The sequence below is a fragment of the Vombatus ursinus genome, unplaced genomic scaffold, assembly GCF_900497805.2.
Source record: "Vombatus ursinus unplaced genomic scaffold, bare-nosed wombat genome assembly UNPS02014812.1, whole genome shotgun sequence".
NCBI classification, from domain to species: domain Eukaryota; kingdom Metazoa; phylum Chordata; class Mammalia; order Diprotodontia; family Vombatidae; genus Vombatus; species Vombatus ursinus.
This window is the reverse complement of record NW_020954590.1, coordinates 105,902,654-105,915,427: the sequence shown is the minus strand read 5'-3', so window position 1 is coordinate 105,915,427 and position 12,774 is coordinate 105,902,654. Positions and strand designations below refer to the sequence as shown.

Sequence of the window (12,774 nt, the reverse complement as noted above, 5' to 3'; positions counted from 1 at the left end):
TACAAAAACAAAACCATTCCAGTCCTTTTAAGGATCTTGGAAGGCAGGTTTTTTTTTTTTTAAATCAAATATAGCAACTGAGGGTATTTCTAGTGGTTACTGACTCAGCCTTGATGCTCGCCTCGCGCTCAGCACCTTCAGTTGCCTCTCCCCTCTGACTGGAGGGCAGAGCAATGAACTACTCTCAAGACCTCCCATTATAAAGGGCTCACATCTTAGCATCATTTTCTGTCAGCTGCTTTACTTGGTTTCAACTCTATGAACATCATATCCTGGCACTAGGTACCTGTTCATGGTCCCCTTCCTCTCTCCTCCTTTTAGCTCCTTTATATATATATGTATATTAACTATTGATTATTGAGTTCCCTGTCACTAGTGGTATTCAAATGTAGGTTGAATAACCATTTGTCAGAAGTGGTGCAGATGGAATTAATGCTTTCAGTAGTGATTGAACCAGACCACTTTGCCCAAGATCACAGAGCTGGTTTGTAACAGAGCTCAGACTACATCAGACAACAAAGTATCCTAGAAAATGAAGTTCTGGAGGTGGAAGTCATGTCCAGAGGCCAACAGATCGTTGGGAGTTCTCTCCAAGGTTTCAGCCAATGAACCCAGGGACCAGTTGTCTGTGTTTCTGAGTCTGGAGATCACAGAACAGGTAGTGACTACTGTAATAACAATAATGGTGATGATAGGTAAAATTTATATAGTGCTTTTTAAAGTTTGCACTTTGCAAACCTTAAAACAGTACCTCTTGATTCTTACAACATCCTTGCAGTCTCCTATGGAATAACATCAACTATACCTTCTCACTGGCAGGTAGGTTCTCAGTGCCCATTTGTCTGCCCCAGCTGCCTTGTTTACCTTTTTCCTCCTCCTGTGTTGCTAATTCCCTTTCTGTTTACACCTGTTTTTCTTTCTTTGTTCATGCTTCTGTCCTACAAGCCTCATTGTTCCCGGTTGCAGTTAGAAATCTAAATTTACTCTTCCTACTCAAATTTTAGGTCCCTTTTTAATTGTGTAGATTGTAATGTCTGCAAATGACTATGTTCAAACAGAGTTCCAAAGAGAGCTGTGAAAACATTGTAACTTTGGTCTAAGGACAGATTTTTTTTTTGCCTGATGCCTTGAAAAAGTAGACTTAATTTCTTTGCAAGAGAGAAAGGGTTACAGTTAAAGGTCCTGGCCACTAGTGTTTAAAGTGGAGACAACTGTGAAGCAGTTTCTTATTAACCCACATTTGTGAGGATCTGCTGTGTGTCCAACACTACTGTACATACTGGGTGCATCAGCAGATACTAGTGGACAAACTATTGTACCGTATTTCACCGTACAATCGTCCCAGATTTTGTGCCAGATTTTTTTTTTGCAGAAAAAGGATACAACCATTATGTGAAGCTTTAAAAAAAATGCTAGTGTTACTTGTCTTTTAGTTTCCACCAGTCTTACACCAACTTTTTACTCACTGAAAAATGTTTTCATGCTGTTCAACAAACACAATCACTTTTAGCTTGAAGCCCATGAATACTTTTTATATTTACCCATAATCAGAAAGAAATGCTTCTCCCATAAATATATCACTGTCATATGAACTGTACAGTTTAGCTAGTGTGGGAAGATTCAAGTCTTACTATATCATGTGACTTACTCATGGCAGCTTCACCTGCCTGCCTGCCCCTGTTGTACTTCATTGGGTTGAGTGACAATGCCCTTAGTACTACAGCTCTCTAAACAAACCACACAAGCTGGCTTTTGGAAATATACTGACATTGTGGGTGGGCTGAGAATTCTAGGTTCGCAGCTTGCAATGTGTGAGAAATAAATGCATATCCATATGCCACTGGTGAATACATTGCTGCTCTGTTTACCTTTTAAACGGCATGACAAACAGAATTATACTATGTAACAATTACAGCAATGAAAGGTTGTAAACAAAATTTTGGACAGAAACATCCCCCACCCCACCCAAAAGAGCGATGATTATGCAGTAAAACGAATGCTCTTCCTTCCAAGGAACTCAGCTTATTTGGAAAAAAGACACTAGCTTATAAAGACTATCATACAAATTTATAAAGACTGTCATATAAAATCATGTGACTTAAAGGCTATAAATGCTGTAGGAATTCAGAGAGGAAAACCAATGGAACCTGGAGTTATTGGGTAGGCTTCTTGTAGGATAGAGGACTTCAGCTGGTCTCTGAAAGGAGTCAAGATTAGAGGAACAATATGAAGAAAGGCATAGAGCCAGGATTGAGTGTAAGGTATTTGTGCGTAAGTGAGGGGATCAGACTAGAGGGACAAAGTAGGGGAGGGAGAGACAGTTCAAAAGTTAAATGATCCCTTCACTCAGAGGATGAGGGAGAATTCATAGAGAATTGATAAATTCATGAGGTAACTCAGTATTCATGTGTGCAGCACCTCACTCCAAAGGAGGCCTCTCATCTCCGTTGAGTTCTGTCTACTTACTCCAGTCTGGCACATTTGTAGGAAGCACCATTTCCCTTTGTCTCCATTGAGTATAAAACTTCAAAGCCTTCAATATTTTTGCCCCATCTGAGAGCTAAGCTATTGTCTCTTTGGCAGGAGTTACTGGGCAGCTTCCTTATGAGCCAGAGAAAGGGATCCAGAGAGCTGGCGGCAGGGAGACTTGAGTTCAAATCCAACCTTAGATACTTACTAGCTGAGTAAGTTATTTAAACTCTGTTGCCTCAGTTTCCTAAATTGTAAAATGGGATAGTACCTACCTCCCAGGATTATTGTGAGGACCATATGAGATAATGTTTGTAAAGCACTTAGCATAGTGACTGGCACATAGTAGGCACTATATAAATGCTTATTCCTCCTTCCCACATGTTCTAGGACACAATGTAGTTTGTGGCTTCTCTCTGTCATAAACTAGCAGATTGATTTGGGGCAAATCACTTAACTCTTTTAGGTTTCTGTTTTCTCATCTAGAAAATGAGGTTGGGTTAACTGACCTTTAAAACCTTACAGCTCAAAAATTCCATGATTCTGATGCTATTGTGCAGGAAATGCGCATAAATTTGGGGGAGCCTCATTCCAGAAATTTGTAATTAGGGTCTGCTGCATATGATTTTTAAAAGAAAAATTTACTCTGAAGGTGCTCAGAAAGGGCCTATTGGAAGAAGGTGTAGGACCCACTGGAGGTTTCAGAATATGCAGCATAAGACTTTAGAAAGAAGCAACCTTTAGATCAATAACTGAAATCAGCTGATTCCTCGAGAATCACTTTTTTTTTTTAAGAATTTCTTTTTTTTTTTTTTTCTGGTTAGGCAATGGGGTTAAGTGACTTGCCCAGGGTCACACAGCTAGTAAGTATTATGTGTCTGATGCCGGATCTGAGCTCAGGTACTCCTGAATCCAGGGCCAGTGCTCTATCTACTGCGCCATCTAGCTGCCCCGAGAATCACTTCTTAATGCAGAATCTCAAAACCATTTTGCTTCCACCCAGGGTTTCCCCTGGCATGTCTAGACTTCTGCAACAAAAGAGAAAAGGCTGGCAGTTTCCAGCTTCCTAACTGATGTAGTGGATAGTGCATCAGACTTGGAATCAGGAAGACCTGAATTCAAATCCTGCTACAGACACCTACTATCTATGTGACCCCGGGCCTCAGTTTCTTCACCAATAAAATGGGTTGGACTTGATGTCTCTCATGCTCTTCTTCTCCCTCCTCACTCTACCTCCTGGCTTCCTTCAAGACCCAGTTAAAGTCCCACCTTCTGCAAGAAGCCTTTCCCAGATCTTTTTAATATCTTTCTTTGATCTATCCTGCATGTATCTTGTTTATACATAATTGTTTGCATGTCACCTTTTTGTTAGACTGTGAGCTCTCTGAGAGCAGGACTATCTGACTTTTCTACTTGTATCTCCAATGCTCAGAACAGTGTCTGGCACATTGTAGATGCTGAATAAATGCTAGATGACTGACTGATTGACTTACCCTACATCCCTTTTAGCTCTAAATCTATGATCCTATGATCCCAAGTGACCATTCAGCCTAACAACATATTGAATCAATGAATGGTCAAAACAACTATCCTCTCTCAACTGGGTCTCTACTTTCTCCAGGGACTTAAACAATCCTTTAGATAGATGCTACTACCCTAGGGTTGAGAACATCCCAAACAATGTGAAAGTAGTTAGGGTTCATAGAGAATGGAGTAACCCCCTCTTACTCCAATTATCCAGGTATTTCTTCCCACAGTATAGTACCCTATGGTTGAGATGGTCTCTAAAAAGAGAAAGCACTCAGAACAAGTCAGCCTCCCAGTCTCCTAGATGTGCACAACTTCTCCTAGTATACCTAGGTTAACCATACAATCTTCCAAACTTGTGGCACTTTCCTGGGGTTAAAGGAAATTTGTGATCCTCACAACAAACCTAGGAGGTAGGTTCTAATGGTATTATTATCCCCTGTTTGAAGATAAGACTTAGAGAGAGTATATGGCTTGCTCATATTCACATAGCCAGTAAGGGTTGGTGGTGGAACTCTAACCCAGGTCTTTCTTGACTCCAGTGACCTTTCCTTCACACCACATTGCTTTTCAGATCACATTAGCTTTTCTGGCAGTCATGTCACACTATTGCCTCATATTAAGTTTTCAATCCACTAAAATAGTTATTTGTGTTACATCTTGCACTAATGAAATTTATTTTTTCTAACCTGAGCATAAGTCTTTACATTTGTCCTTATTACATTTTGCCATATTAAATTTGGACCATCATTCCCACCTAGATCTTTTTCAGTCTTAACTGTAATTATATGTGTTAAATGTATTTCCTAGATTCATGCCTACTTGTGTTAAGTCAGCAAGTATTTATTAAGTGCTTCCTGTGTGTGCCAGGCACCGTGTTAAATGCTAGGAGTATAAAATATGTTAAGAAAGACAATCCCTTTCCTCAGGGGCCTTACATTCTAATGGGGGAAGACAACACATAAAAGGGGAGGTAAGAAGGAAAGGCGGGTGGCGGTGGGAAGACTGTATCTGGGGCAGGGATATGGTAGCCAAGTATAGAAATATGGGATAGCTGGTCTGGGCCCTTCCCCAAAATGGAAGTTCAGGGAAGAAATAAAAAATGGGAGAAGTGACATGTAGGAGCAAAGTCAAGAGGCAGTGGAAGCACACTGGTGTAGTCTGGAATACTACAGTGTGTCGATTGTGAATTTAATAACCATGCCATGTATGCCTTCATTTAGGCTGCTGCTGAAAAGGGCTAGTATATGCTTCAACAGGTACTACAAAGCAGGAAAGGATTTCATTATTGGACAGATGATGTCTAATGACTCAGGACTAGCCCAGCTAAGTTTGGAGAGGTTCATTTCCAGAGAGTTGAATATGTAGTGATGATGGGGATTATTTTGGCCACAGCAATTGATGAAAACCAGCTACTAAGGTTTAAAGAAGTTTCTATCTATGTTCATGGGCAGCTAGGTGGCACAGTGGATAGAGCACTGGGCTTGGAGTCAAGAAGATCAGAATTCAAATCCAAACACTTCTTAGCTGTCTGACCCTGGGCAAGTCACTTAACCTTGTTTGCCTCAGTTTTCTCATATGTAAAACGAGCTCAAGAAGGAAATGGCAAACCACTCCACTATCTTTGCCAAGAAAACTGCAAATGAGGTCACAAAGAGTTGAACACAATTGAAGTGACTGAATAACAATCTCTGTGTTTGTGGAGAGAAGTATCCTCACTGTTGAAATCATGTCTTTGAAATATATTCTAGATATCCATTAAAATTTGTGATGAGATCAAATTATTTCTTATAGACGTTGAACAGTTAAAAATACAGTCTGAGTGAGGCCTAGAGGACCCTGCCTGCAGAGGAAGGGGCTTTGAGCCTTCATGAATCCAGATTCATCCCAAGTTGGTAAATGAGACTCCAGGTCCAGGGGAGGGGGTAGACTTTTTTCACTTTCTGACTTGTTGCCTTTTATCTGGAGGACTCTGGAGAAATGCTGAAAACAAAGCTTAGCTATGGCTCAGGTGTAAGGCCCACCACTCCCACCTCCAACCACCTATCCAAAGTGACAAGACATAGTGATATAGTCTGGAGAATTACAGTGTCAATTGTGAATTTAATATATGCCTTTAAGCCATTGCTAAAAAATAATTTAAAAAAAGGTTCCCTTTTTTTTTCCTAGAAGAGAAAAGGGTCCCTTCTAGAAAAGGTAGAGTTCTTCCGGGATCTAGAATCATAGGACATGGGTTCCAATTCTGACTTTGCCACTTACTATTCTCTGTCTGACCCCAACTTGACCTGACCACTTAATATTTCTAGCCCTCAGTTTCCTCAGTTTTTACAATTTTTCACAAATCAGAAGGTTGAACTAAGTGACGTCTGAGGTGTCTTCTAACTCTAAATCTTGAGCATAGGAGCGTTGAAGTTACTGATGATGTCTCTCATGAAAAGGGCAAGGATTCTAGCACAGCATGGACTGCATTTGCTGTAGGATGAGGGATAGCTTGGGAAAGGGCATGAAAGGTGGAGGAGGGAATTGGGATTCTTTAGTACTGAGATGGCATAGGAAAAAGTAGCAGGACAGAGTCATTGGGTGAATGATGATGGTAAAGTTGTGAATAATATGTGTTTGCAATGGTGAGTGAACAGAGAAGGGAAATTCTCACTGGCAGTAATAGTGAGAAGGGAAGAGGACATCCTATGACTATTTCATGTGTCATCTTTGAAGATAAATCCTCAGCAGGATAGCCATTTATATTTATAACTGGATAAATTCATATGGGGTGTGTGTGTGTGTGTGTGTGTGTGTGTGTGTGTGTGTGCGCGCGCGCGCGCCTAGTCAGGGCTGCCTGCCTGTACTTGAAATGCTTTCTGTTGCTATGGACCTGATCAGGATTCTCACCAGGGGTGAAGCATATGTCTTAATGAAAAATTGCTAAAACTATCCAGTTATGCTGGTTTTTTAGTTTTTTAGCTGCACGCCTAATTTTTTGATCTATTTCTTCTTTCTTTTGTTGATCAATGTATTTAGAGGTCTACATTTTTCTCTAAGGATATCCATTGCTATGTACCTCAAAAAGTTTTGGTGTATTATTTTTTATTGTCATTTTCATTGATTAAATTTCCTAATGTTTCTGTGGTTTGTTCTTTGACTCACAAAATCTTTAGGATTAAGTTATTTAGTTTCTAATTAAATTTTAATCCTTTCTTCAAAAGTCACTTACTGAATATAGTTTTTATTTTGTTGTGGTCAATAAAAATATGTTCAATATTTCCACTTTTGTTTGTAAGGTTTTTAAGGTAGGTATATTTACTAAGATTATGTTACATTGTAAGAAACTAGAATTGCTAAAACACCCCTTTTTTTATTTAACAAATTACTTCAGGTTAAACAGGTTATATCACCAGATACCCTTACGTTTACTTGAAGAGCCCAGGAGGTTATTATCCTCTCTTTTGCTGAACTTTGGTCCAGCAAAATCAATTCATTATTTACCTTAACTTAAAGCAATCAGGAACTGGAATACTGGAAAAGATTAAATTCTTTCTTAAATCTGAGCCATTTTTCCTGGTCTGAAAGCTACAGAGAATATTATGTTTTCTAAAATGATTATAGAATTTTTAGTTTTGCAAATCTTGGGTATATCCTCAGGTGAAGTACGGAAACCATTTGCTCGTTTTCTGAGTCTAGACAAGACCAAAGTCCTGCTTTACACGAAGACAGAAGAAGCATTAATTGTGAGGTCAAGCTACAAGAGCAATGGGCCAAACAGCAGCTATCTTTCTGTATATTTAGAAGACCTGGAAGTGGCACAAGTGGTAAACGTGACCAAGATGTCCTCGGAGGTGATGAACTTTAAAATAAGCCTGCTGACAAAGAGAGAAGGTGAGACAAGTTTAATCATTCAACTATGGGATTCCGTAGGTGGGCAAGATAGACTAGTTGAAGAGATAAAAGATATTCAAATCAAGGTGATCTTCAAACCTAAAACTGAGACTCTCCTACAGGCACCTTTGCATTTTGACAGCTCTGCCCTAATGCTGATTTTACCAATGATACTGCTTAATAAATGTGCATTTGGCTGCAAGATTGAAGTGGAGACACTCCAGATTGCATGGAAGAAACCCTTGCCAATACTTCTTGGTGGAGCTATACAATTTTTTGTCATGCCATTCTGTGGATTTGTTTTTACTAGGATTTTGGCATTATCCCAGGCTCTCTCTTTCGGATTTGTCATGACTTGTACCTGTCCTGGAGGAGGTGGAGGCTATCTCTTTGCCCTGCTTCTGGAAGGTGATATCACTTTGGCCATTGTGATGACTTGTGCTTCAACATTATTAGCACTGATAATGATGCCTCTAAATTCATTTATTTATAGTAGAATGTTGGGGCTGCATGGTTCACTTCATATTCCTGTTTCTAAAATCGTGACAACCCTCTTTTTCATAGTTATACCGATATCAGTAGGCATAATCATTAAGCGGAAAGTACCTAAATGGGCAAGCTACCTAGAAAAAATAATTAAACCTTTTAGTTTTGTGTTAATGTCTATAGGGATATATTTGAGCTTCAGGATGGGATTAATGTTTGCAAGAACAATCAACTTGGAGGTATTTTCCCTGGGACTATTAATTCCTGCTTTGGGTTTGTTGTTTGGATATTCTTTTTCTAAAATGTTTATGTTGCCCCTTCCAGTTTGCAAAACAGTTGCTATTGAAGGTGGGGCATTAAATAGTTTCTTAGCACTGGCCATTATTCAGCTCTCTTTTCCACAACACAAGGCAGAGTTGGCATCAGTTGCTCCTTTTACAGTAGCCATGTGTTCTGGTTGTGAAATGTTGTTTATGATTCTATTATACAAAGTTAAGAAAATTACTGCTCTCAATGAAGATGAAAAACTAAACTCTTTTGTCTAATAAATTCTTATAATCATTTGACAAATATTTACTGAGCACCTGCCATGTATTGGTCTCTGAAGAAAATAAAAATTAATATCAGAAACAGTTCCAGCCTTTGAGAATCTATCAGTCTAGATAAGAGATAAGAGAAAAAGATAAGTAACACTACAAGACCTAAATGAGAAATGTCAAATACCTAGAACAGTGGGTAAAGGCTAAGAGAAATCAGAGGATGAGATTCTATAGGAATTCAGAGACAGAGCAATCACTTTCAGCTAAGTTTACCAAAAATCAAATCAAAAGAAAAGAAACCAGAATAAACAAACAAAAAAAGCCATAAAGTAAGGTAAGTAACTTAGTAATAAATGACTGACTTTATGATAAAACACTAGATAATCCAGTTGAATACCAGTCTAGGTAGTAGCTTTTCTTCCAGTTGGAGTGATCTTGAAAGGATAGATAGAAAGATGGGGTCTGAGCTGGACCCTTTTGATTCTCATCTCTATCAAAAGAAAGAATATTTTTTGAAATTTTGTCTAAATTAATCTTTTATCCTCTCATATTACCATAAGTCCCTACTATGTAAACATTTATATAGCCCTTTAAAATTTGTAAGTTACTTTACAAGTATTATTTCACTTTATCCTCGTAACAGCCCTGGGTGGTAGGTGCTATTATTATTTTCATTTTAGAGAAAACTGAGGCAGACAGAGGTTGAAGGACTTGCCCAAGATCATCCAGCCAAGTGTCTGAAGCCAGATCTGAACTTAGGTCTTCCTGACTCCAGGTCCAGCACTACATACACTGAGCCACATGCTTACCAAATGAAATAACATCCACCTTGGATCTTCTGCCTCAAAACTGTCCCTTTTTCTACCTTTCTTATATATCTGTAAATGATGCTGACTATTGTCTTTATCATCTAGGCTTGCAGTCTTGACATTATTCTTGCCTCTTCCCTCTCCCTCACTATTGCCATATTCAATCTATCTACAAATCCTATAGATTTTAGTCATGTGACATTTCTCATGGTCATCATTTACTTTTGATTTCCATGGTCATCACCACTCCACTTTGTGCTTTCATTAACCCTCATCTGGCTACAAGTCAACAGCCTCCTACAGTCATGGACTCTTGCCTGAAAACCTTCATTGGCTCCTCACTGCTTATCAAATAGAACCCTAAATCCTTAGTCTAGCATTCAAGACTGTAAGAACCTTCTATCTAGCTGTGTCTCCTTATTTTAATCCAAATTATTGCGTTACTCTGGGCTTTTGGGTCTCCACATCTTTTTGCTGCTGTCCTTTTTGCTTAGAAGGTATGATGACTTCAATATTTCTGTTAAAATTCTATCCATCCTTTAAAGCCCAAATCAAATCCCACCTCCTCCATTAAGCCATTCATCTTCCTCGGTACTCCAGCGACACTCTGTTTCTATTTTTCCTATGGCATTTAATGTAGTGGATAGTGTTGGAGTCAGAAGCACCTGGGTTCAAATCTATAGTTGTTGAATGAATGAGTGAACAGCATTGTTGTCATATATGAGTAAAAAATAGGATAGGGTCCATATTAAAGAATTTAATTTTCTGTAGGACAGACTCTGAAATTTTAGTGGGAGTAGTTCCTATCTATTTTCAGCTGTCTAGTTTCTTTCAAAGCATGTGGTTCTCAGTGTATGCTCATGTTTAAAACAATTCATATATTTAGTCATAGTCAAAAATGTTACCATTAAGTCTCTGCTGATTATTAAAATTTCAATTTGACAATTAGGGATGGTGTCAAGAACTTACAAATAGTTGCTGCTAACATCTTTTGCCATCTTACCCATAGAATCATGTGATTTTATTCCCAGCTTTCTCATCATATGACAAAAGAATCAAACACAACCATGGTTCCCATCTCATGTAACCATGGACCAGAGATTACTTATGTGCCCTACTTTAACTCAGTCAGTCAATAAACATTTATTAAGTGCCTACTGTGAGCCAGGCCTTGTGCTAAGTGCAGGGGATACAAAGAAATGTAAAAGACAGTCCCTGCTCTCAAGAAGCTCACAATCTAATCAAGGGAACAACATTTAAACAATTATATACAAAAAAGTTATATACAGTTGAAATAATCAACAGAAGGGAGGCACTAGGAATAAAGGGGATTAGGTAAGGCTTCCTGTGGAAAGTGGAATTTTATCTGGAACATGAAGGAGAAGCAAAGAGGTAGAGATGAGGAGAGAGATCATTCCAGACACAGGAGACAGTCAATGAAAACACCTAGAATCAGCAGATGTAGGGTCTTGTTTGAGAAACAACAAGGAAGTCACTAGATCTCAGAGTATGTGGGTGGGGGAAGTGCTTAAGGTATAAAATGACTGGAAAGAGAGGTAGGGCAGGTTATGAAGGAATTTGAATACCAAACAGAAGATTTTATATTTGATCTTGGAGAGGATGGAAAGCCACTAGACTTTATTGAGTAAGGAGGATGACACAATCAATCAGTCAGTCAATAAACAATTTTTAAGCACCTTCTATGTGCCAGGCACTGTGCACTGGGGATCCAAAAAAAAAAAAAAAAAAAAAGAGTCCCCAGCCTCAAAGAGCTTACAATCCATTGGGGGACCTGTACTTTAGGAAGATCACTTTGACAGCTGAATGGTAGATGGACTGAAGTGGGAAGAGACTTTTAGTAGGCAGACAAACTAGCAGGCTATAGTCCAGTTGTGAAATGATAAGGACATATATCAGGGTGATTTATACCAGTGTCAAAGTAGTGACTGGGCCATATTCCAGAGATGCTTCAAAGGTGAAATCAACAGGTTTTGGCAACAAATTGGATATTGGAGGTGAGGGTGAATGAGAAGTTGAGGATGACATACCTAGTTTTTGTGCCTGGGTGACTGAGAGGACGGTGGTGTCTTCAACAGTAAGAGAGAAGGTAGGAAGAGGGAAGGGTTTTGGGGAAAAAATAGTGAATTCAGTTTTGGACATGTTAATTTTAAGATTTTAGGATATCCAATTCAAGATGTCTAATAGGCAGTCAGAGATATAAGATACTAGACTGGAGGTCAGAAGAGATGTTAGAGCTAGACAAGTAAATCTGAGAGTCATCTGCATAGAGATCATAATTGAATCCATAGGAGCTAGTGAGATCACCAAGAGTAGTATAGAGGGAGAAGAGAAGAGGACATAGGACAAAGACCTAGGGCTCATCCATATTTAGTGGACATGACCTGGAGAAAGATCCAGCAAAGGAGACTGAGAAGAACTAGTCAGATAGGTTAGGAGAATCAGGAGAGAGTAGTATCATGAAAACCTAGAGTATCAGTGCCAAGAAGGATGAAGACTGAAAAAAGGTCATTATGCTGCAGTTTCATGGTGTGTTGTGGTGGCACCATCTCAAAGAATTCAGTCAGACCCTTCTACTCCAAGTATAGGCATTTATTGAGGATTGACGCCTCACAGAAGCAGGCTATGTTCCAAGAAGAACCAGAAACTTAGTAAGACAAAAAATTTATAGTGTAATGATGCGGATTACACAACAGAAATTATGAATATTAAAAAGGCAGGAGGGGTTTGTTAAGGGGTTAGGTAATGGAGAGGGGTCCCTTCTAGGGTTCGGTGGTCAAACATCCTGTTTGTACTGCTTTCTGATTGGCTAGCTATTGTGGTCCTTTCTGGTCAAGATGGATTATTAGGTATTGTGGTTCTGTCTTGGGCTAAATGGATGATGTGATTGTGGTTGAGTATAAGAACACACCTGTTCAAATATGTTAATTAGATCTGGGGGCAGTAGCTAGCTAGGGGCAGTGGCTATATTGAGTTTGGGGGCCTGAGGCAGGTTTGTGTGGTTAAATGAGGACATGCCTGCTGTTCAGTGGAGTCCATAAGGAAGTTAGAAT

The 12,774-nt window shown here is 39.1% G+C and overlaps 1 protein-coding gene across 1 annotated transcript; it reads left to right on the top strand.

The window, feature by feature from the left end:
* The first annotated feature begins 7,577 nt into the window (after positions 1 to 7,577).
* On the top strand, positions 7,578 to 8,900 carry LOC114053758 (sodium/bile acid cotransporter 5-like). The gene has a single exon (XM_027876895.1). It carries the CDS (start codon positions 7,578 to 7,580, stop codon positions 8,898 to 8,900), a length of 1,323 nt encoding a protein of 440 aa, XP_027732696.1.
* The last annotated feature ends 3,874 nt before the right edge of the window (positions 8,901 to 12,774 follow it).